Raw genomic sequence first — 25,653 nt, 5'->3', positions numbered from 1 at the left:
AAATCTTTGCAGTTTAATTAATCCAAAAGATAGTCCTCATTGGCCAGAATGGAGCCACTCTGATTTGTGAAGGAAGATGCTGATGAGGATATAGATGCACATCTCCAATCAGCCAGGGGAAAGCCTCAATCTTATTGGTAGAAATACTGTTCTAGGAACTCCTTTATAAGGGCTGGCTCAGATGGCAGGAACACAGTGCAGGCAGACATTTCAATGCAGGCTTCTCCTTAAAGTGCAGTTTATGTGAGAGGCCCCTGTGTAGAAATGGCTCCTAGGCTTTGTTTGTAAATTTGAACCTAGTTGACTACCAAGAGTCTTTCTTGATAGGTATCTTTTTCTCAGAGTCCACAATGACCATCTCCCTGAGAATGTGTGTGTGTGTGTGTGTGTGTGTGTGTGTGTGCATGCATGTGTGTCTAGGGACTATAGCCTTGGTGTGCCAGTTTCTCTGAGCCTTGTGGCATCAAGATTTCTCACTCCTAGTCCAAATACTGACTGCTCGACTATCCCTCAGCAGCAGCCTCTGAGAACTGGGCAGTCAGAAGGATGCTGATGTGGGCACGTACACGATTTGTGATCTAGGTCCTCACGAATGGAGGTTTGTAAGGCTTGCCCCCTCCAGTTCCCTCATGGGGGCACTTCCGATGGTTGGCACCAGCAGCATGTCAGCTGCAAGGAGCAAATGGCGTGAGGGAAGAGATTCCAGGTCTTCTTTGGCTACAGTTGATTCCTTATTTCCTCTCCTTTCCCAGTTTGGGAGCATTTGTTGCTGTCTGAAGGGCTGGGCAGTGCCAAAACCACAATAAACAGCTTGTCCAGTACACACAAGCGCTTTGGACCCTGAAATGTCAGCTGGCCAACTGGCTCACAGCTAGACCCTGCTGCGTGTCGTTTGCATCCAGCCCTGACAATGCCTCTCAGCACTTGTAGAACCATGTGTCATAGCAACAAGCCTGGGAGTAGGGGCCCCACGGTGACCTAGCCCTAGCTCTGGGATGCCAAGTTTAGGGGCTGCACTTAGGGGCCCCTGGCAAAAAAAAAAAAGACTGCCGTAAGAACCCAGCTCCGCAGGTCTCAGACCAGCAAAATGGCCTGCCCTCACCCTCCCCCATCCAGGTTAGACAGCCAGACTCCCTATGCCCCATATGGTTGAACCACCGATTGATGCTGGACAGAAACATTTCGCCCAGTGAAAGCTAGTGGGATGTAGGGCATGCATCTCCAGAGGGTACAGACAGCACAAAGGGCAAGGGAACAGAGGGAGAAGTGGCAGGGTTTGGTGGCAAGAGTGCTAGGCCAGAATCCAGGAATCCTGGGCTCCACTGCCAGCCCCTGCCACCAACTCCCTTGACGTCCTTGAGCAAGATCACCCATAGGGCAGGGTTGGGGGAGCTATTACAGTGCCAAAACCTTGCCCAGGAGAAGAGGAGCTGCAAAATCTAGTTCACACATTCAGGAGTTGGGGGTAGGGTATTTTACCAGGAAAACTTTTTACCAAAGAGCTACCTGGGTTGCCTTTAAATGCCTTGGATACAGCTTGACTAGCAAAGGAACCAAACTCAGGTGCCCAAGGGACATATTAGAAAAGAGAGAACTGCTTATTCCAAAATGTCTTGTCCTTTGCCTTGATTGGAAGGCAAGTAGGCACAGATCTCCGCTGTGAGGACTGACTGAGGGCAGAGGGCACAGTTGTCCCTTAGCTGAAGAAGGCTTTGTTATTGTCCTCACTTTGGCCTCTTGTAGCCACCCAGAACAACTTCTTTGGGGTGTGATTTTTGATCCAAATTGCCAGACTCCCTATGCCCCATATGGCTGAACCACCAATTGGTGTTGAACAGAAACATCTCGTCCAGTGAAAGCTGGTGGGGTGTGATTTTTGTCCATGTTTCTAGGAGTTTTTATGGGAGTGGCGTCTCCCAGCTCATCACCATATGCACCCATGCCTCAATATCCCTAATGTCCTGAGACCCACACCAAGGCCCACAGTTACTTTCAGGACCTGGCTTCATATCTCATCCCTGAGCTTCCTCTGCCTGGTAGCAACAAATCTGTTTCTGCCCTACATGCTCAATGGGGACTCATGAGTACAACAGTCTTCAGTAGCACAAAACACAGTTGATAGAAGGTACCAATGTCTGACACAGAGTAGGTACTCAATATATATGTGTCAAGTAAAATCCATGCTGGAATAAATTCACAATACTTTCATATAAAATACTACATTTAATGGTAGAAATGTTAGCCTCTGTAGTAGGACCAGTTCAGAGTCTGGAGGAAGAAGACTGTTTGCGACCATGCAAATAACAGCATGGGAGCAGCCACCCTCTGTGTGCATGGAGGGAAGGTAGGATACACCCACTGGGGGCAGGGGAAGGATGTCTGGGAATAGAGCCAACATATACTCCAGTCTGAGGGCCTCAGACACTTCCCAGCACAGGAAGGCCCCATGGTGGTGTCTAATTGACTTTCTAGTTGTTCTCTTCCTTAGTGAAGGTCTTGTGGCAAAACTAGGGTAGGACTGAGCTACCAGAATCTCTGCTGGAGCTCTTGGCAGCTTCTAGTTATCCCCAACCAGGTGCCAGTTGAGAGGGATGGCTTTGAATCCGATCAGCACTGCCTGAGGGAGCCAGGAAGGCCTTGGCTGGGGTCTTCATAAGTCACTCATACCTCAATGTGCCCCCTCTCTCCCTTTGGTTCAGAGGTTCTGGGAGCATGGTCTGGCCTTTGCAGCTTTGCTTGCAGATTACTGTGTTGTCTATGCCTTCGCAACAGGGTGGGTGAGAAAGAGTGGCCCAGGAAGGAAAAAACAAACAGAGGAAAGGTCTTCGGGTCTGTTGACGTTATAAGTGCTATTGATTTTACAAGATTTTTCCATTGGGAGGACAGTGAGCTGACCTCGTTTTGCAGCCGGCTTGGGCTTTGACGCCACTGTCTAGGCCATGAACTGAGAATCTGAGAGGCTATGGTTTATCTCAACACATACTTGATAGTCACCACTCTCAGCAAGGCCAGGCCAGAGCCTCAGGGGGTGGGTCGTGGGAGATGTGTGTCATTACAGGCCTCTCTGCTCCTTCCACCTTACTCCAGGCCCAAGCACTCTCAGATATTGCTGGACCTGGACAGCAGGGGAGGGGTCTTTTCAAGCAGGAAGAGAGTGGTTAAAAGGGCACTGATCTAGAAGTTGGTGACTTGGGCTTGCATCCCAGCTGGGCCATTTATTAGCTATCTGACTTTATGCAAATGACTTCCCCTCTCCTGGTCTCAGTTTTCTCATCTGTTAATTGGTAAGTGGAACTAAACGATCCCTGGAAGTCCCTTACAGCTCTAGAATCCAGCAGGTTTATGAAAAAATGTAGAAGTTTGTAAGGAGGAGAAAAATATGAAGAGAGGAAGGAGCAAGATTAAACAATCCAGTACAGCACAGAAGTGGGAAAATGGTAGAGAAAGAGGGATGCACTACATGGTGGTAGAGTGGAAGTAGATCTTGTTCCCAGTTCTACCACTAATGAGCTGTCTAACCTTAGGCAGGACACTTGCCCTCTTTGTACCTCATTCAAGTGGGAGAAATGAGTTAGCTCCCTTCTCTGCGCCCCTCCCCCTCCCCGACTACTTTCTTGTTGGGAAACCTAGATACACACATGAGAACAGAATCAATGCTCATTGGTGTGACATGAGCAATAAGTGCAATGGGAGAAGGGGTGGGTGATGGTGGCTGGTAGGCTAAAGCCTTACCTAAAGGGCAAGGTAGGCGAGTAGAGGAGCAGCAGCCCCAGAATCAGACAGCCCTGGATAGAATATTGGCTCTAACCCTGTCTGGCTGTGACCCTGGGCAAGTCGTTTGCTCTGTCCAAATTTCAGTCCCCTTACCCACAAAATAAGGGAATTGAACAATCTGATGCTCAAGGTTCCTTCCATCTCTCTAAATATATTGTAAAACAAAACACAACAAAAAAGAGACCAGAAGGGGAGAATTGTGTGTTCAAGGAGGAAGCTAGCTGGTGCGGCTCAGACATGTTTACAAGGAGAAAAGAAGATTGGTGTTCCCAGAGCAGTAGTGGGCTGGAGCAGGGAGGAAGGGGGTGAGGAAGGGGAAAGCAAAGGAGAAGGAAAAGGCAAGGCGAGGTCATCTCAAAGGAGTGATTGGAAGGGACACTGAGGTATGCTTTGTGAGACAGGGCTTGGTTGGAGAGCCTGCCAATAGAAGCCACCGCCTGGCATGGAGGTCTTGAGTGGGTCGTGGACCAGATGCTGAGGGTGGTGGTGAGTGCTTCAGCGGACTTGCCAAAAGCTAAGCCCCAAGTGAAGGGTGGAGAGCTGAAACACTTTCAAATTGGCAGTCTTTCCATGGAAGAGAAGGTGATTAGGGACCCATCCCTGAGTATTTGATGCTCTTGGATGTTATACATCACTGATCCCTGCCCAGATCCAGAGATTGAGTCTGGGCAGGTGTGAAAACAGGCCCTGAGAGGGGATTCGACCTGCCTGGGTTCACATGACAACTTTATGGCATAAGTTGGTCTCTTTCTTCATTCAGAGCCTAGTTCTTTTGTGTGACCTCTGCCATCTGTATTGCATGCTCTTAAAGAAATCCTTGGTTGGAATTGTTGGCCTCTTAGGGGAAAAAATGGAGTGAAGAAAAACAAATTCCAGGTAACTGAGGCTCTTATGGCCTCGGGAGGTTGAACCATACTAGCCGGTGCCCAGTAGGCCCTTTGACCAAAGACATGCACTCTGCACTATCAACTTCCCTCTTCCCTCACTTGCCTCAGAATCTTGCCACTGCTTCAGCTGCTGAGCCTTGGGCCTCTGAGACCACCTTAATCACCTCTATTATGGGACCAGCTTTCCCTAGGTGGCCTCTCCAGAGAGTCCCACGTTCTTCTCACCTGCCTGCAAACATGGGGCCCCAGAAACAGTCAGAGAGAGAGAAACAGGTGTCAGGGGCCAACAAAATTAGGCTGTGTGTTGCCACCCTGTCACCAGTACCCTGGCAAGGCCTACCAAGGTCACCTTTTGCCACCTTTGGGGAGAGGAAGGCTGAAACAAAGCCCTGAAAGACAATGAAAATTAAAACAAAGTCTTTGCCCCCACAATTTAAGAGAAAGCTTCTCTCTAGTATTTATCAGACCAAGAGACATTCCAGCCAAGGGGACAGCCATCACCTCATATAGGGACAGAGCTATTAGAGCTGTACTGACCTGTGGTGGGTATCATTTTCCAGCCCCTAGGAAAAGCTCAAGCACCCCTAATTATGGGGAGGGAAACCCAGATTTCCTCAGGTGAAAAGACTCTTGGGTGTGGCTGTTCAGAGGGAACTGATTACTTATGCTGGGAAATTCAGAGAGTGCCCCAAACTGCTCCCAGCCTCTTGCTCCTGGGGAAAAGGTGGAGTCACCAGAGAAACTCAGTGGCACTAGTCCAGGGAGGCCCAAGATCACATTCTAGCCTGCAGGTGCTGCAGATGAAAGAGCCCAGTCCATCCTCTGGGTTGAGAGATGAAGGGGAAGATGAGTGGGAAGAACAGGTAGGTGGGACCTGGTGAATCTAGAGGGAGAGTAAGCAATTGCCTATCAGGCAAGATTTCAAGGGCCCCAAAGTAGACCCCACCCCCAAATTTCCCCCAGCATATGTAACCAAACAGTGGAGTGTTTCTGAGCACATGCTGTGTTCCACACTGTGTTCAGCCTCTGTAGCAAATTGTCAAGTTCAGTCATTGCCACCACTACTCCCATCCCGAGTCCTTCTTAAAAGCTTCCATGGGGACTGGCTGAGGTCAGGGCTGAGAGAGGTCAGAGTGGAGTCATTTAGCATACAGATGGCCCTGGAGAGGGAGAGAGTGTGGCAAGAGGCCCTTGGACCATGAAGGAAGGCCTGAGAGAAACAGGATGGGTGATGAGGGGTACAGGGGTGGCACGGGACATGTTCTTAAAACAAGATGGGGGCGCACAGGAGACCAAATCTGGCTAAGGACCAAGCCCTGGAGGAGAAATAGAGGATGGAAGGTAGGAGGGGGGGCAGACCAAAGGGATACTGGCATATTTTTTTTGTCAAGCAGGCTCTACTGGTAACCTGAAAGAGCTCTTCAAACACAGCCAGGGGAGGATATAATAATCCCTGATATTTGCCCCAAACCAGTGGTCTGTCTGTCTCTGTCTCTGTCTCTGTCTCTCTCTCTGTCTCTCTCTCTCTCTCTCTCTCTCTCTCTCTCTCTCTCTCTCACACACACACACACACACAGTCCACAGTCTCCTTTAATTTTCATAACAACATTGTCAAGGTGGATAGGGCATGGGGTAATTACTCCTATTTGACGGATGAAGAAACTGAGACTCAGAGAGATTAAGTGTCTTACTTAAGGCCACAGACAATTTCAATGGGACAGATGGGACCAGAACTTCAATCTCTTAACTCCCAGAGCAGCAAAGGCCAGAATTGGCATAATGAGCATCAAGAGTATGGAAGTAACTGCCTTCATAGTGTTATCTCAGGAATTCTGGGAAAGACCCTGCCCTATAAATATATCTCTTACCTGTCACTAATACCTGAAATTTCACTCTTACAGATTTAATCTTTTGGATTGAAACTGTGGCCCCTGTTAAGATGTGGAAGGGTGCTGGAGGAAAGAGTGGGGGCGTGGGAGAATATCTCAGGCCTCAGAACAATGTTTTGGAGTGTTTCTAGGAGAAGGCCCTGACCAGAATGGGTTAGGAGAGGGGAGAGTGAAGGGATGTGTTATGAGGGGAGGGAAGGGGAAGCAGTGCTGGCAAACCTTCCTCTTTTGCATAAGAAGGGAAGGGGTTGCGTCACAATGTGTGTGCTGGTAACTTGGAGAAAGGGGCAAGTCTGGCAAGAAGCTGGTCTTGGAGGGCTCTAATGGGTGACTACACCAAGAGCCTTTGGACGAAGGCTGGGAGTGGACTTGCAAGTAGATGTAGGGGAGGGGGAGAGGGAGGGCAGCTGTGGCAGGCTAGATGAGGAAGCAAGTTGGCCTAAGAAACTGGAATTGTGGAGGGGTGAATGGGGGTGGGGAAGCTATTCAGGGAGCTGGCCTAGAGCCAGGGGCAAGTCCCAAGGGGATGAGCTGAGGCTTGAGAGCTCTGGGCCCCATTCCAGCCCCTGACCTTGAGTCACTGTGCAACTCGGCACTTTTTCTACCTCAGCCCAGACACCCATCAGGTCTCTTATCTCAGCTTCCTGTTTTACAGAAAACTGTGTAAAAGTTACTCTCTATAATCCTCCTGACCAACCTTGTCCTTCCTACAGCCCTCGCCAACCCCCATCCAGCATCCTGCAAGCTTGCTGGGCCTCTTGCTTGCTCTCTGTGGTCCCAGAGCCTGCCCTTCCACAGTGCAGGCTGCCCCTGCACCCAATGGTCCTGAGGGCAAGGACCAGAAGGCCTCACTCAGCCCTTGTCCTTGCCTCTCCAGTCATAAGCACACTGTAAGTAGCTGCATCTGAGGAAATCAAGACCGGGACTGTCAGGACTAGCAGCAACCTTAGAAGTCACTTTTGCCACTCATTCATTCAGTTATTCCACTGTTGAGCTCTTGCTATGTAGCAGACACTATTACAGATCTTGGTATATGGCTTCATGGAGCTCTCAGTCTAAATAGGGGTATCACTCATCAAATAAGCACCCAAATAAATATAAATTTGCAGGCATGGGGCCCAGAATGGTTATATGGGACTTTTTCAAGGTTGTTCTAGTAGCCAGGGGCAAAACCAGGCCAAAACCCATGTCTCCTGACTATTATTCCAGTGCTCTTTCCACCATGTTCTGGAAAGAATGCAGCAGAAGTGTAAGGGCATAGTATTTATCCCTCTATGTAGAGACAGACTTACCTACAGTTAGAGTAGCACCTGGCCTACTTGAAAAGATTTGAAGATCACTGATAAACAATCTCCCCCTTCCCACTGTTGCCCACCCCCCTTAGCTTGTTCCCGCCATACCCCCATCTCCTACCACACCTGAAATTATACCACTGATTAAAATCTTTGGGTTAAAGCCCCTGTGATCTGACCGAGCAAGACCTGTTAAGCCATTACCTGCCATTTACACACATTTCTCTGATCTGTTCTTTAGGATCGGCCCAAAAGCCGGGTACATTTGATTGGAGGAGGGAGACTAGGAGTCCCCTTAAAGGGGGCATGGCTAGGGAGGGCTAGATGCCCCCCAGAAGGTAGTGAGGGGTCCCTTGTAACTCCAGGCAACAGGCAGACACAGATTGCTTAAGGGGACAGGCATGAGGAAAGTACCTGCAAAGGAAGCAGGAAAGTTCTGAAGACAGACTCCTACTTCACAGTTTAGCCTTGGGGCCAGCCCTACACCAACACCTTGATTGGTAACACTTTGTTTCAAAATACATGTTTACATTCGGACTTTCCTTATACTGGATTATACTGAGTCTTTTGTCCATTCCCCAGATTGAGTAGTTTATACTTAGATTTCTGAGGGGCCTTCCTTGTCTGGTCAAGTAGTTGGCTTTAAACAGTCTGCCAGCCCCTGAATTGAAATGCAGCTCTATCTTTCATGGCATGCTAGAGGGGCTTCCCTCTCCAGGGAATTGCAGTGGGAATCCTTTAATCAATGGAAAGAACCAGCCCCCACTGGAGGGCTTTCCTGCCCTGACCCTGATAAGAGCCCATTTCCAATTCCCCTGCCACTGTTTCAAAGGGGGTTCAGTTAGAAAGGAGATTCATGCCTAGAATGCAGCCCTGCCTGGAAATCTTGAAGCTAAGTGAAATGCCCAACTAGAAACAACCAAGAGCTTTAGAATCATACACCAGAGGTTCACATCTAGCCTCTGACACTTACTAGCTGGGTAACCCTAGGCAAGCCACTTAACCTCTCTGCGCCTCAGTTTCTTCATCTGAAAAATGGGCATAATGATAATGATACCCAGTTCCTACTGTCGGCTGTGCAACTGTTGACAAGGTTGAAAAGACTAATGTATATAATGCTTTTGGCACAGTGCCTGCTTAATAATCAGTACACGGGAGCTACCGATGTTATTACTTGGACCAGATGTGGCTTTGAGATCTCCCAGTAATAGGTCAAGACCAAACAGCAGTCCATTCTTGCCCTCTTGTTGAATCAAGGTTTTCATTATGTCAGGTTTGTTTAAAGCAAGGCCCACCTGCAGGGCATTCCCTGCTCTGGTGATTCATGGGTGGGGTGCATGCCACCCACTTATTTTAAGCCATTCTACATTTTCTTCCCCCTGACATGGATGTGTTTACACAGGGAAGGACAGTCCCAGTCAAAACAAGACGAAAATACACTGCTGGCTGGGAGTCCCAGGCTAACTGGTTTCAGGTCCTCTCCCAGCTGTCAGCACCTCACAACAGGGCTACAGGGGTGGTAAGGAGCTGCCCAGCCCTACTCCCCAGCCACCCTCCTTTGGCCTAGCTCAGCCTGGTGGCGGGCAGTTTGGTCATCACCTGGTCAAGCTAGAGTGGGACTCCGGGGCTCCAAAGCTTTACAAGGGTAAGAAGGAGGGGTACTGAGAGGCAAGGATTGTCCTGGACAACTCTGGCGTGACTATTGTGTCTTCTGCCAGGGCTACCTGGTGCACAGGGAAAGAAGGCAATTACCAACAGAGTGACAGAGAATGGCTAAAGTTTCCCCAGCAACTTCCCCTTCTGCCTGGCATTTCTCCAACTCAGACTCATTCCTGTGGGTTAACAGGAGGATCTCGGTTAATATATATATATATATATATATATATATATATATATATATATATATATATATATCTCCCAGGGATAGAGAACCTATCAACCTCTTATCAGTCACTGAGCCTTCCTGGGGGTCAAGTTCTCACCTATGCTAGCTTATAAATGAGTAAGTAGAATTTGAGGAGGATCTGTCCAGGGAGAATGCCTTGATGCGCAAGCAAATAAGATTCCCTGGACACTCAGGCAATTTGATTTCTTGACAGTGAGTCCAGGAGTATTTGGACACATGTGCCTGTCCCCTGAAAGCATAAGGCCACCAATTAGCCAGGACCCATTATGAGACCTCACCCCAGGCAGCAACTCATCAGTCTCTACTTAGTCACTTCTCCTAGAAGCCCCACACTATTTGGACTACACTGAGCAGATCATCATGTTTCTCTCCTGAGAAAAATTAAACAGTTCCCCTTATGAGGAAGACCTTTCATTTTAACAGGATCTTTAAGACTTCATACCCAGGGGTGACGTTAATGGTGAGAATATGCTTTACCTTGGCAGGTATCAGGGTATTTTTAGTCAAGATGGTTTTCCTTTTATCCCCAGTGCCCCCCCCCATCTTTCCAGTTATATGGCTGTCACTCAGAATCAGGCCTGCTAGCCCAAAATCCCTCTTTGATGTCACTGCTAACTGAGACTCGGCTGTCCTGCTCCTGATCTTCATCAGTCTCCTCTGCTCGCTGTGGGTGCCCTGTTCTCAACCGACCCAGCCCCTCCAGCTAAAGATGGAAACTGCCCAAAGCCTTAGTGTTAGTAGAGAACCAGGAGCACACACACAGAGATGAATTATCCCTTTTATTGAAGAAGTTGGGCCTTGGTTCCAGGTCATTAGTGGCCATTTACTCAATTAAATTGTGTTTGGTTAGGTTTCCCAAGTATGTTTGATTTTCACTTGTCTTACGTGTTTTTAACTGCAGAATTGCTCTCAGATGGTGATCATCCCCAAATTGAAGTGTTAACACAAGATGAATTTATGAATTTGCCTCTAGTTCTTCCCCTCAGGGCCATTAGCAAAGTTCTAACTCTTATCCAAACTCTTCATTTATTTATTAAGCATAAACACATATTTACCGCATTGAGACTGTATTCCAAGCCCTGGTCCAGATCCTAAGGGCATGGTGGTGAATAACGTAAGCCCCTGCCCTCTCAGAGCTCATATTCTAGTCTAGGAAGCCCACTGATGCTCACCTGAGACTTTGCGCACTGCCCACTTCCGGTCATGGTCTTATCTGGCTGTGCTTAAGTATTGCTTAAAAAACTAGAGGTCCTACTGATTAATGACTGTTCATGCCATTAAAGAGGCTCTCAAGGCTAAAACCTCATGCAAGTTACAGGTCCTACATATAGGGAAGGATTGCTAAGACCTTCAAGAGACTAAATTTAAGTGCCGATTCCATTTTAACATCAATTCCTCAAACCACTCCCTTCCTGTAAGCATATATTGAATAAGCACTATCGATAACTTGTAAAACCATGGAAACAATTGAAACTTGACAGATTGTTTGCAACACTAGATTTAGAAACAGCATTGATAGGGCTGTCCATTTGGTAAGCCATTTTGCTAGCAGTGTTTGGAGACCAGGACCCCTACACATTATGGAGCATATCATGTTCACATGACCCTTCTTACCCTCCAAAGAACTCAGCTATGCCGCCTGTAGGATATCCACCATGTCTGTCAAGGTGGGCAAATATATATATTGTTGTCAAGGACGTCATCGGTCTGCAAAAAAATACAATGATATTATCTTTGTATCTAGATTTTTGGGTGTCCATAAACATATACACTTTGTATGGTGCATATGTTAGGGAGAAAAACATTATTCCAGTTTATGATTGAGGAGCTGGCAGCATAGGGGGTTTAGAAACCTTCTGAGCAGTCCACCAGCTGGCTATGGCCAAGGTGAGAAAATAACATATTTTCTTCCCACTTGACCAAGTTCATTTAGAATGGATGCTAGAGCTGTGTCTCTCAGGAAGCACCTCCCCTGTCATATGCACTAGAGGAGTCCCTCTCAATTCTTATTACAGGCATACCTCAGAGATATTGTGAGTTTGGTTCCAGACTACCACAGTAAAGCTAATATCACAATAAAATGAGTCACAAATTTGTTGGTTTCCCAGTGCATATTAAAGTTATGTTTATACTATACTATAGTCTATTAAGAGTGTAAGAGCATTATGTAAAAAAAAAACAATGTACATACCTTAATTTAAAAATATTTTATTGCTAAAAAATGCTGTCATCTGAGCCTGCTGGAAAAATAGCAGTGATACATTCTAGACACAGGATTGCTGCAGATATTCCATTTGTAAAAAAAATGCAATATCTGCAAAGCACAATAAAATAAGGTATGCCTGTACTTTCTGTTTGAGGGCTCAGGGCCAGCTCCATGGCCCAAGCCTACTATTGCAGCAGTGTCCTCTTGGAGAGAGATCACCTGGTCACATGACACATGCCTCTGAATTACCTCCCAACCGTGCTCATGCCACAGTGCTCCAAGATGTCCAAGGAGTATCTGTGAAACTCCTTCTTCTTAACTGATGAGCTAGCAACTGTCTATACTTGGCCATTCCTCAGTTTCCATATTTACTTTAGCTCTTCTGCAATTTTGTCAACAAACTCCACGGTATTATTAGTTTTAGCAAATAACAGGATGTCAGAACTGTTGACCAGGATTCGTTACTTTGCTATTAGAGCTCTATTCCAGGACATAGGGGCCAGTGTTCCTCTTATTTTTTAAGGTGTTTGAGCTTTGGCAGGAAGTCTTTCCCGGGTAGGCCCACCATGCTCTGTTCAGTCTCTAGGCCTTTAAGGTTGCTGTGTTGTCACAGCTCTGCTCACAAAGACCTGGGCCCTTCTGTCTTTGCTTGGTGGTACAAAGAAGTCTGTTAAGTAGATTTAAAAAAAAATCAATGCAAATATTTTGAACTATATATTTCTGTGCTTTATCTTTACTGTCTTGCTGTGGCCTTTAAAAGATATCTGTACTTGGTAAGGTGGCTTCAGGACTTAACATTTGTGTTGTCAAAAAGAGGGCAGGGGCTGTATTTTAGGCTGGCACTAAGGATTTCCAGGCTTTTGACCCAAAATGTCTTCCTCTTCCAACCCTGCCCCCAGCACTGCCAGTCTCAAGAAGCAAGAGAAGAGGTTAAAAGGGTCAATCTGTTGCTGAAAGGCAACCAGGAAGTCCAGGCCTTGGGGGAAACATAGCCTTTGTTTATTTAAGCCCCAAACCTAGAAGGCACTATAAATTAGACATAAAAATAAAATAAAAGAACAAAACACAGGCCGGATGCATACCACAGAACAGTGAATTCCCCTTCTGCTTTCCCCTGGGAGAGGGGAGTCTGTGGAGCAGCGGGACCTCCTGGCCAGGAGGTGCTCATGACCCATGGGATGGAGGAAGAATGGTTAGGGGCAGAGGAGCATAAGGTTTGGATCAGGTTGGGGATGGGTTTGTTGGCAAGTGTTTGTAGTCAGCTCCAGCAAGCTCCTGAGGGGGAATGAGTCACACCCTTTCAGCCAAACTTGGAATGGACCCAGACTTGACCAGGTGGTGACAGCCACAGGGCTAGAGGAGAGCTGGTGTTTGTAGAAGGTAGGTAGGTCTGGTTAATTGACCAAACTGTACTGTTGGAGAAAAATCAGCCCTTCCCGGTTCTTTTCCTTTCCCCAGGTTCTTCTTCCTACCTACCCTGTGATGTCGATTTCCATATCCCCAACCTCCCAGGCTGAGTTCCCACCAATAGCTGTGAAGTATCTTAAAAGCAATCTGTTCCTCATAACAGAGAGGTGAAATTTGCCAAGATTGATTTGTAAATTAGAACAGGTATGAATTTTCCTTCTAAAAGCAACTCTCATTCATGTTCTGTTCAAGTTTTCAGGAGTGAGAGAAAAAGAGATGGTTGAGTAGACATTAGGCTCGGAATATGCTGAACCTTGTCGCAGTGTGTCATCCAAAGTGGGTCTTGGCGACACTGGCACTACGAGGGCTCTTTAGGTAGACCTTGTATTGGCTCTCACCTTTAAGCCAGTAGTTTCTAAAAGACGTTCCATGGAATAGGGCCAGAAGAGCTGCATCCATAACACCTAAAATTACCTTTCCCAGGCCATGACCTATTCTGCTAAATTTTCTAGGGTGGGAGCCCAGTACATCTGTATTTTCCACCAGCTCCCCTAGTCAATCCTGATATTAAGAACTTCATTTATTTTTCCACACAGCCCACCTGCTGTGTGTCCAATAGTCTTCTGATGCTGACTGACCAGTGACTGCTCTTGAAAGTAATATGATAATTTAGTTCATACTTAAGTGTTTCTGACTGACAGTGGCACAATGTGGCACTTTTCCAGGGCTTTTTGCATTGCAAAATAAAAACTTTTCTAATTCTTCAAAGTGTAAATAACTCCATTAGAACTCAAAGGATGATATTTATAGGTACTGCCATAGTCAGGTCAGGCAAACAGCTTGGATTGAGAGGAATTTATTTTCAGTGCCCTTCAAATCACGCTTCTCAGGTAGCTAGTCACATATGGCATCTATGCCAGGACTGGCTCAAGTTAGAACCGTCCTTACAAGGAGCCTATGGGAATCATTTCTTAGGCGCTCACATGATTGATTGTACACAAATGGTGCTTGTTTTCATTTCTCTTTCATTTTATTGTATGATTGACATCTTTGAAAACTGTGGACCTGGCAGCACGAGGTCTTCCTATTCCTGCTATACAGTGTAAAGCTGCAAGCTGGTTCCCCCCGTATCCACCTGACTGCCACTCCAGGCTTCCCCTAAGACCCTGTCACCTATGATCCCTGCACAGCACCCAGCCAGCTCTAGATGTTAGAGAGAGTAGAGGCCATGGTTATTGATACCCATGGATTTATCTAGAGTGTCCTGCCTTGCCATCTAGCTATGTCCTTACTACCCCTTTGGGGTCACAGGGAAGGTGGTAGGGGGAGAGAGAGAGAGAGAGAGAGAGAGAGAGAGAGAGAGAGAGAGAGAGAGAGAGAAAGAGAGAGAGAGAGAGAGATCCTTCTGCCTCCCTATATCTGTGAATTAGACTGTGAAAGGCTGAGAGGGTGTTTGCATAACTGTGTGTGCTTCTGTGCTTCTCTTTCTTCCTGATAAGGTGTGTGTATTCCCTGTCAGCAATTCTCAAACAGGCCGGCCTGGAGGCCTTCCTTAACCCCTCCCAGAACTCCTTTGAGTTCCCTGGCACTGTTCCCATGGCTAGGGGGCCCTGCCCAGGGAGGAGCTTGCCTTGTTTTTCTCCTTTCTTACTTTTCTGGGAATAGTGTATCTCCTGCCCCCTCCTGCCATTACCCCCAGCTGAGCTGCCTTCTCTCCCTCCAGGAAGCCCCAGGTCGAGGGGCCCACAGCGGAGCCACATGCACCACCTCAGAGCCCCTGACCTCTTCACAGGCTCCTTGTCTGCTGGCCTTACATCCTCAACAAGATCCTCCTGGTTCTTGTCTTCCAAGCATTGCCAATAGTCTCAAGTCCTTCACATACCATTCAAAGTAACCTTGACAACTGACAGAAAAAAATGGCTTAAAATTTGGGCTCTTGGGACTACTCCACAGAGCAGAAGAGATAGGCTGGCGCAGACAAGCATATTACGGAGGCCATGTTCTTGCTGCTTTTTTTCCCAGCCCCTGAGAATGCTATGGTGGGCTATGATTCCCAAAGGATGGGCCATGACCAAGGGAACCGTTTGCTCATCTGAATATGCTTACTGGTCTGGGAGGGCGAGGTGAAACAAGGATAAGACCAAGAGGAGCTGGCCTAAGAAGGGAGGCAAAAAAGTTGGAAAGTAGAGGTGACCCCTGCATTAAACATAGACCCCCCTTCTCAGAAGGAAGGAACTGGCAACTCAGAGAACAAAGACCTGTGCCTCTATCTTTTGGTTTACAAATTCCAAGAGTTAAGGAAGGGAATAGGAGTGAAGGACCCTGGCACTGTTAGCCACAATGTCAGAGGAACCTCAGGTCCCAGAGCAACTCTGAGCTTCAGGGCTGCTGCGTTATCCCCATCTAGATGGGCATGAGCCAAAGGATGGGGTGGGGAGAAAAAAATACCCTATTCTGAGGAATGAAATGTTGCCCAGGGATGGCAGTGGTATTGCCCTCCTAAACCCCAGGCTACCCTCCCAAACACCCTCAAGCCTTAGGCTATTTGCTGAAGCAAACATTTCTCTGAGCTCTAACCAGTTGGGAGACTTCTGAAGTTGCCACAGGACTGGGGTATTCTGGAAGGAAGCACAATTTTTGAGTTGTACTACCAGTTTGTTTGTTTTTAATTTCCCTGAAATGTGCCTTGTACTTAGAATTGGCATTCAAGCAATTTTGAACTGAATTGAATTAGATGATAATGGCAACTAGTAAGGGGAGCAGTGAGGAGGAGGAGGAAGTGATTCCATTTAGGAGGTTAATTTTACAATCTACTTTTCAGGAATATCTATTTCATACTTGTGGATGGGTAATGGGGAGGGTGGAAAATGAGAAAGGAACAGGCTTGGAAAAATTACGGCGATAAATTTTTCCAGCTGCAAAACATAAGGGGAAGAGAGACAGGCATAAATATTGACACAAGGTTCATGCAATTTAAGATCCAAAGAGCTAACTGCATTCCTGGACAACATTGCCAATACTTCCAGTCCTTCTGAGACACCAAGACAAACTGCCTACACCCATAGTTAGCTACCAAAGTTGAGGTGATGAGGGCAATTTGACTAGAGCACTTTTTGGCTTCCCTGAATGGGGGTGAGTAGGGTGGAATGCTTTGTCAAAATGGGGTTTGGTTCTGCCTGTCACCTCTAGTGTCACTGAGATTTTTTGTGAAGATCACTTGGGACCCTGTCGTGAGGGACCTGAAAGGCACAAATCATTGCTCCTGTCATCATTCAGTGCCAGGGTTTGGCCCAAATTGGGTGCTAGAGCCGCTCTTCCAAGAGAGTGTGTCCATCTCCGCCAGAATTCTCCTTGGGATCCCTCCCAGCATTGCCTTCTGCATCCGCATCCGCATCCTCCTCTCCGTTTTCCTGCTTCCCAAAGTTGGGGTTCTGGACTTTGGCCATACAGGGACATTCACATGACTCACAGAGGACAAGGCACTTTCTCTGTCACTGCCTTTCCTTCTTGCTTCCCTCCTTCTGGAGTTTGGGGATTTTCCATGAAGCCAAAGGAATGATGTAAGTGGCAGTGGCCTTCCTGTCTATAGTCTTTCATACTGGAATGGAAGCAGAGGGGAAGAGAGAAGATAAGAGGGAAGCAAGGACAAATCGAATGATAGCATTTCAGGCTCCTTATTTCCCCAGCCTCTTCAGAAAAAGGATCGAGTAAGTAATTAGTAGACAAAGCTTTAGCTAGAAGGGGGCTATGGTAGAGGAATAAGTGGAGAGTGCTATTTTGCAGCCATCCCATGTCCCATTAACTGTGCTAACACTCCTGCATTCAATATCCTTTTTTTTATTTCCTTTTCTAGCTCCTAACCCAGTGTTTGCTTTGTGGCTTGTCCCCGCACCTTTTGCATCGTGTCTTTTTCCACTTCTCTTGACACTAGACCCTGTGTTTTGCTGGCAACGTTGCTGAATCTTTGGGTGGAACATTCCCTGTAGAAAATAAGGAAGGCTTGCCTATAAATAGTTTCCTTTGGGCTTCATGGTACACAATGCTTTGAGTGTGACAAAAAGGGAAGTGAGATGTTCCCCCTCATCACCACCCCCAATCTACCGCACCCACCCTCGGTCTGCTCCCCACCCCTTGGCAGCATGCTGATATCCTGCCCACGGGTTCTGCAGCCCTAACTTCCCAGTGTCCATCCCACTGGCCCGTGGGAACCCAAAGTAGGAAGGGCTCTTGTCATAGAGAGTCTGGCTTTTGAAATGGAACAGTCCAGTAGGAATGCTGAGGCACTTCTTCAAGCTCAAAGGGGACAAATTGGCTGCCAGGCCTGAAATGGAGGAAGTTGTCCCGTTCCTCATAATGCCATCCTCCAACTCAAAAGTCATTCCTGAGAGAGGGATGGTCAGCTATGTCTGTTTAATTGCTGTAGGGCTAGAACCAAGAGCCAGCAGAGGACTTGGCTCATCAGCTGGGTGTTCTTGCTATGCTACCTCTGGGTCCAACCTACTTTATAAATGTAGAATGAGAAAGGGAGTTTGGAAACATTTACATGAGTTTGCTGGGCTGTTGACTTTCTAGGCCAGTGTTTCCTGCCTGGGGCCCACCTCAAAGTCCACAGGACATTAGAACACTGAGAGCCTCAGGAATCAGCACTTGACTCAGAAAAGTTAGATTAGATCATAGATTTCTTGTACAGGACAAGCTTCCACTCACTGCAAGTTTGACACAGCTATTCTGGGCAGAGACATTTTCTGGTGTGCTGAAGGTTTAGCAGAAAACATTTTGGGTTCTTCCCACTCCGAAAATCTTTCCACAGGGACATTTATGTCCATTGTCTTCCCTTAGCAAGCCCTGGGATCCTGAGACCCAGCCACTGTTTGATAAGGGAGGATCACAATGAGTGATCACTTTTCACTCCACTGGCAGCTGGCAAACCAGAGGTGTAGAGGGATGTGAGATTGACTGAGTGTGGCCTGAGCCTGAGACATCCTTTCAGAGTAATTTTTTTAACCAAATCCCTGACATGAGCTTGTTTTCTTGTTGTCGGTTTCATCCTCTTAAAAGCTGAGCACAGCAGGAATAGTGGTGGGGAAAAAAAGAGTTTATTAAGGGTGCCAGTTTGTAGGGCCCTAGGAACTGGATGTCTGACTGGATGGTGAGGATTACTCCAAGACTCCTTACCTTATTTGGGATATTGTGTACCCCAAGATTACATATTTCATTCTGTGAATCGCCTGGTTGGATTAATATTTCCTATTTCCTAGACAGAAAGTTTTTCTTTTGAAAAGATGTGAGTGAGCACAGCTCTGTTGTAAAAAAAGAAATGGACACCTGTATATTCTTCCCGTCCCCAGTGCTGCTCTCCATTGCCATGAGTGTCAGAAAAGCCGATCGTGCACACGGAGCTCAAAGTTGGCCTTTGGACCTCTAATAGTAGCACTGCCGGCATCCCAAGGACATTTCTGTCCCTTACCCTTTCTTCTTCCTCACTACTTGCCTGACACCTCCAACCCATTTCCCAACTGCCTGGACTCACCCATTTAACAAACCTACTTACTCCCTGCCCCACTAAGACTAGTAAGTGTAGTAGGAGCAAATTTGGTGTCTAGGTCAGGAAAACCTGGGCTGGAGTCCCAGCTCTGTAATTTATGAGTTGTGCCATCTTGGGCAAGGTAGCCTCTCAGACCCTTGGTTTCTTCATCTGTAAAATGATGCTGACAACACTTACACTGCAGGGTTTGTGGTGCAGCCAGCAGAGTGCCTGGCCCACAGCCAATGATGCTCAGTTAATGGTAGCTATTACTGTTAGTGAGTCTCAAACTCAGCTTATTTTATAATATAATTAACATACAATTCAAATTCAGCCTAACACACTTAAACTCTTTTCTTTCCCCTCCCTGAAGTACCTGGATTTCTCTGCTTTTGCCTCCATATAAAGGAGCTGTTTTTAATTCTGTCCTATACCCTGTTTTCCTTGGTGGTGTTTTTATTTCCTGCCAACCTAACTTATATAACTCTTTTTCTTTTCATCATCTTCATTAGAAACTTGGGTGGAAAGCAATAGTTAGTTTAGGAAATATTTATAAGCCAATGAAAGGTCAACTCAGAGACTCTTCCTAGACCAAGAAAGTTCCATGTGGCACAGAGGGCAGGCTGATATATCTGGGAATTCCAATATCAACTAAGCTCTTCCTTTTAGAAGATTTTTTTCCAAACTAAGGCTCTCGATGACCTATATAGTCTACACTTTGTTCTATTACACAGGTGTCTTAGTACAAACACCATGTTCAGATAGCTTGTAACCTAAATGTAACATAACCTCCTGAGCTCTGGATTGTCTCTCACCTAAACTGGAGTAAAGAAAAACACCATCCCGGGCCAGTGTAGTAGGTTTGTACAGTTCTATTTGTCAGCCATTTGCAAACAATGACTCTTGCGCCGATATTACCACCAGTGGGGTCCAATGGGAGCTCCACGTCAGCGAAAAATGTTGGCTGTTGGGTAGCATAACTGCACTAGCAGCCTGATGAAGATCAAGGCCTTCAGACTAGGCTTAACTGGAGCTTTGGCCAGGGTGTCAGTGCCAGGCACCTGGTTAGGAGAAATATTCTGAAGCAAATAATAATTACTTTCTTTGCTGATAAGAGAGTCCCAGTACTTTTCCAATAGCAAGATTGCATTAAGGTATTTCTTTGGACCACAGCCTGACTCACAAACTGACTCATGGGTGCTGGCCTTAACTTCAAACTATTGTATATGTGGTGGAACCCAATGTTCTCCTTATGGCCCTGAGTTGGTGTAAATAATACTCCCCAGTTGCATCACATGTCCCTTGATCTGCTCAGGTTGCTTCTTCTGTCTGCAATTCTGTGTCTGTCCACCAGGTGGCCTCACTTTAGGAAAGAGCCTGAGAAAAGGACCTCAGTCAAGCCTCTGACGCCTTTTTTTAAAAGCTTGAGACTGAAAAGAATGAAAACATATAACTCTTTGTAGGCAACAATCATATAATTTTACTTGTGACTTGGAACCTGTCTGTGCCTGAAGTACCCTCTAACCGTAGGTATGCCTGGACCCATCACAGGGTAGGTGTTTTCCTGGGATGGTTTATATATATAGCCTTGGTTTATAGTTTTGTTTTTTTGCTATGTATAAGAAAGTAACAAAATCTTGTTTTTAAAAAATAGGGACTTGAAGGAACCTGGATTGGGGGTGGTGAACACACAATAGAATATACAGATGTCAAATGATAATGTACACCTGAAAATTATATGATTGTATTAACCAAAATAAATAAAAATAAAATTCCAGGGTTTAGCCCTGCAGAACAAAAAAAAATAAAAATAGGGACAAGAGATCCTGGATAATATTGGACGTATTTTCTTTGCAGAGTAGGGCGTGTAGACCAAAGAGAAAAGGGCTGGAATCTTATGGTCACTCCAGTGTCCACTCCCCTACCGTCTCCTCCCCACCTCCTCTGCCACCCAGCTGGTCCCTTGCTGCTCTCTTGTACATGTTCTCCCACTCATCTGAGCTCCTTGACATTCTCCCCCACAGGTGCACATTGATATGCACAGATTAGCTTAGACCTCTGTACATGTCCTGTGCATGTCACAGATCTGTGCATGTGTCAGTACACAGCCAGGTTTATCCAAAGTAGGAGCTGAGTGGATAGTTGCTGGGATTGGGGCAGGCCACTGGGCCAGCTGGCTGGGTGAGGGAGCATGCAGGTGACAAAGTATGTGTGCAGGAGAGAGGCTGAGAAGGCAGGGGGTGGGAAGAAGGTGAGTCTCTTGGTGGGTTGAGAGTGTCCAGGGAGTGTGGCTGTGTGATAGCATTGCAAAGCCATAAGGGTATGCTGGCTGACCTCCAAAGAAGAGCTTTGAAAACCAACACAGCCCTCTACTGCATGCTTTCTGCCTCCTGTTACAGCATCTATACTTATTTCTCTTAAGAAATCAGCTCCAGTTTGGGTTTCGCCAACCTACAGAGCCCTCTTTGGAGATGCCAGTTGGCACAAGAAAGTGCTGAACTGTTTACAGTCCCAGCCTCAGGTTCAGGGAGGGGATGTGGTTTCACTGGGCCACAAAGCCTGGTACAGGACTCATTTGCATGGCCCCTGACGCCATGTGACGCAGCCGGCTCCTCCTATATAAAGAAGGAAGAGCCGAAATATCTCCGAGTCTGGGTTGGACTGGCGGCAGTGGAATTTGTGACACAGTAGGTGACACCCCTTGAGGCACTTCCCTTCAAGTCCGGAGCGCTTGCCTGGCTTTGGGTCGGCTCTGCAGCCTTCGCCCCCTCCTAGCCCCTGGGCCAGACGCGCAGAGCCCAGCCCCGTTCAGCACTTCAGCAGCCCCAGCCGCCCGCAGGCCCTGCCCGCTTAGCCCGCCCAGCCCGGCCTGAAGCCCGGTCAGAGCTCCCCGGCAGCCCAGCCATGAACACCGAAATGTATCAGACCCCCATGGAGGTGGCGGTCTATCAGCTGCACAATTTCAACATCTCCTTCTTCTCTTCTCTGCTTGGAGGGGATGTGGTTTCCGTTAAGCTGGATAACAGGTAACCACTGGCCACAGTTCCCGAGTGGGCGCTGGTAGGGGCCGAGTTGCTAGCGGGATCTCGGAGCAAGCCGCGCGCCGCCTGTCCCCGTTCCCCGCGGTGCAGCATCCTGGGAAGGGGCGGAGGTAGAGGACGCAGGGCGGGGGAGAGGGGTCACCGCGGCGCTGGGATCGGCAGTCGGAGCGTCCCTGCGGCCGCTGCACAGTGAAAACGAGCTGCTGCAGCCGGAGGCGGAAGCAGCCAGAGGCAGAGGGGCGGCGGGCTGGGCAGGGGGCTGGCCGTGTGCTGGGCGCCGCTGGGTAGCAGGCTGGAAGCTTCCGAGCCGAAAAGGAATTCCTAACTAGCTTCGGAGATCGGTAGGTTTGCCCGGGACCTTTTGGGCGGGCGCTGCAATGGGATGGCGGCAGGGTAGTCCCTGGGCCGCGCGCGCCCATTGTTTGCCTGTCTCCGTGGCTGGTGAGCAGGCCACACTGGCCTGCTTGCCCTAAGACCTGCGCGCTGCTGAACGCAGGGCTCTGGGCGGTGGCGGCGGGGAGCTAGCCTGGGTGGAGAGGTGCAGCTTCCTGCAGGGACCAGGAAAGAAAGGGCCTGAGGACAAAGTGCCCAGAACTGCCAGCCAGGGAGGCGGGAGAGAGGAAGAGCTGGGGCAGATGGAGGACTTTGGCCACAGCTGCCAGGTACTCAGAGTGGAACGGCGTGAGTAACGCTGTCACTTTGCTTTTTGTCTTGGCAGTGCCTCCGGAGCCAGCGTGGTGGCCATAGACAACAAGATCGAGCAGGCCATGGTGAGTGGCATCACTGCGTCATTCCTGTCCCCAGATCTAGCTGCCGCTTATGTAATTCGCGGCAGGACTTAGGGGGTGGATGCAAAAGCCATTAGCCAAGAGCCTGAGGAAACTGAGCCAACCTGCTTCCTTTCCCCTTGGAGGCCTTGAGTAGAGTTCCGTCAGATTGGCACCTATGAGGGCATTTCCAGTCTACCCTCGCCCGGCTCCCTCCTTTCATCTTCCCTCACTTATCCTAGGACTTCGCAGTAGCCTCTGGCTCCCTCCTGGGCCCATGGGAGGGCAGTGAGCTTAGACACTTGCATTACCTGCATCTTGCGCATTTTCCTGAATCCTGCATTTGGCAGGGGCCAGAGCTCATTGGATGCAGCCGCACTGCAGTGCCTCTGCAGAGCTTGGGCTGGGGTCGGAAGTTGGGAGTGAGCAGGAAACAAAACACCCACCCACTTCTCCCTCTGCTCGCCAGGTGGAGGTCATACCCTAACCAGCGACCATAATGGCTGCAGGGGGTTAAGGTGTTTAGCAGTTAGCAATGACTTAATTGTTCCTGGGAGCCTAATAACACAGTTCCCTGCCCCCAGCACAGTCATCGAATTCAGAGAGAATGCAGCAATCCCTTACCTTCCCCCAGGGCCAGTGTCTTGTCTCTGCCAGGCTATAGGACAGCTGAAACTCTGCTGGATCATGTGAGGAGGAGGAGACTCAAAAATAGCCAATTTTATTGTCTTGGTGAAGATGTGTAAAGCAGAAAAACAGTATGGGCTGCACTACAGGGCCTCCCTGGGATCTGGACCAGCAGCAGGACCTTATGTGGAAATGGGGATATAGCCAACCACCAGCAACCAGCAGAAGTCTCACCCAAAGGACTCCTAAGCAGCCAGCTTTGAAAGTCATTAGAAATTTGCAGGGGATATCCTATGTAGCTCAAAGCTGGGCTCCCAACTCAGGCGTGATCCTGATCATGAAGCTCTCCTGAGTGATGGTCTAAGTGCTTCAGAGAAGGGTGCAGGAGGAATAGGGCTGTAAGACCAGCATTTTGGATAGCTGCTGAGGGAAGGCCAGAGATCAATGGCATGAGGGACAGCGTAGGAACCTCATAGGCAAAGTGAAAGTACTGCGGAGGAGCCATGATGGCTAATGAATGGCTTTGTTTTGATTTCCTCTGTGATAGGACCTGGTGAAGAATCATCTGATGTATGCTGTGAGAGAGGAGGTGGAGATCCTGAAGGAGCAGATTCGAGAGCTGGTGGAGAAAAACTCTCAGCTGGAGCGTGAGAATACCCTCTTGAAGACCCTGGCAAGCCCAGAGCAGCTGGAGAAGTTCCAGTCCCGTCTGAGCCCTGAAGAGCCAGCTCCTGAAACCCCACAATCACCTGAGGCCCCCGATGGTTCTACGGTGTAAGTGGCTCTGTCCTCAGGGTGGGCAGAGCCACTAAACTTGTTCTACCTAGTTCTTTCCAGTTTGTTTTTGGCTCCCCAAGCGTCATCTCACGTGGAGGACTTACACCTAGCATAGCTGGTGCCAAGAGATGTCCCAAGGACATGGCTACCTGGGTCCACTCCAGTGACAGACCCCTGACAAAGAGCAGGTCTTTGGAGGCTGAGTTGCGTGGGGCCTCATCACCCCAAGCCAGTGAGCCTCTAATGTCACCGTGCCCTGGGGGCTCCCAGGGCCCAGACAACTTAGCTGCAACTGGCAAAGGAGAACGATAGTTTGAGATATGACACCAGTTTGCTCCAGAAAGCATAAGGGGGTCTGCTTTTCATTTCCATGGACATTTTCAACAGCTTCACCTGACAATGACTGTTCCTATGAAGAAGCCACTTGTGTTTTAAACAGAGGCAACCTCTCTCTTCTCCCCTGCCTCACCAAGGCAGGGCCACAGATGGGAGAGATTGAGCCAAGTCAGCCTTCTGTTGGTTAATATGGTATAATGCATGGCTTTGTGCACAGCCCAGTGTGGGATTACAGCTTTGGGATGACCGCTTACAAAGTTCTGTTTGGTTAGTAATGGCATAGTTTTTCTAAATAGCCATACATGCGTATATATACCCATAGGGCTAGAGCTATATCTTAGTGTAGTGATGTATACATATACACATACACCTACATGTTGAAGGGCCTAATCAGCTTTGGGAGTCTTGACCAGTCCCTTATCTCTTAAGGCTAATTCTTTGACTGTGTTCATTTACCAAGTTGATCCAGTTTGTCCTTTAGGTTAAGTAAGACTAAAGAATAAAGGCAGGGAGGGGGCCAGCCTCTGAATGCAGCCACAGATGCCTTGCTGCTGCAACCCTTGCCTCATCTTTCCCCTGAAGATATGTGAGGTCCCCTTTTGAATGCCAAACCCACCATTCACTGGTGCTGACTACATAGAATGGGGTTGAGAGAAGATAAGCTGGGACTTCACAATGTCATTCAAAAACTTTTTTTAATGTTTGTGGAAAACTTTCAAGTAAACAGAACAAATGGCTTGCCGGTGTCCTTTTGTGGACAAGGAATGGACAAGGGAATGGCTTTGACCCAATGGTGCCTGGGTGATGTGCTCAGGGAGTTTGTCTCTAGGGGTTCTGTGGCAGTGAACACTTTCCACTTTCTGACACCTTATCCTGATGTATGCCTCCAGGATTTGGATTTTGATTTTTCAAATGTAGCTTGAAATTTCAATAAACTTTGTTCTTTTTTTCTAAAAATAAACCCAGTGTCTGATGGATTATAAATGGAGTGGATGGTAAGGGCCCTTCGCATGGTTGGGAACACTGTTTTCCTGACTTGCTGACCATTCGTGAGTACTTCCTAAGTGGCAGGCCTTTGCTGCCTCCAGGATCTTGCATAATAGTCACAATAACCCCACTGTACAGATGAGGAAGCTAAGACTCAGCCAGTTTAAGTGACTTGCCCAAAGTCACTTATCTGTTATGGCAAACTAGGAGTCAACCCTACATCTGTCCCTCTC

At 47.9% G+C, this 25,653-nt stretch overlaps 1 protein-coding gene across 4 annotated transcripts in view; it reads left to right on the top strand.

Moving 5' to 3' along the window:
* Positions 1-25,394, top strand: part of TSC22D3 (TSC22 domain family member 3) — a 58,629-nt gene extending 33,235 nt beyond the window's left edge. For 2 of the 4 annotated variants that reach the window (XM_016127589.2, XM_016127590.2), the window contains exons 3-4: positions 22,645-22,696; positions 23,868-25,394. In XM_016127589.2, coding sequence (XP_015983075.1) covers positions 22,645-22,696; positions 23,868-24,098 — 283 coding nt within the window. In that variant the 3' untranslated portion in view covers positions 24,099-25,394. The other 2 variants (XM_016127592.2, XM_016127593.2) reach the window with 2 other exon arrangements.
* The last annotated feature ends 259 nt before the right edge of the window (positions 25,395-25,653 follow it).

Source organism: Rousettus aegyptiacus, unplaced genomic scaffold (assembly GCF_014176215.1).
Source record: "Rousettus aegyptiacus isolate mRouAeg1 unplaced genomic scaffold, mRouAeg1.p scaffold_m13_p_9, whole genome shotgun sequence".
NCBI lineage: Eukaryota > Metazoa > Chordata > Mammalia > Chiroptera > Pteropodidae > Rousettus > Rousettus aegyptiacus.
Note: the sequence above shows the minus strand (reverse complement) of the source record. Positions and strands in the feature narration are given on the sequence as shown.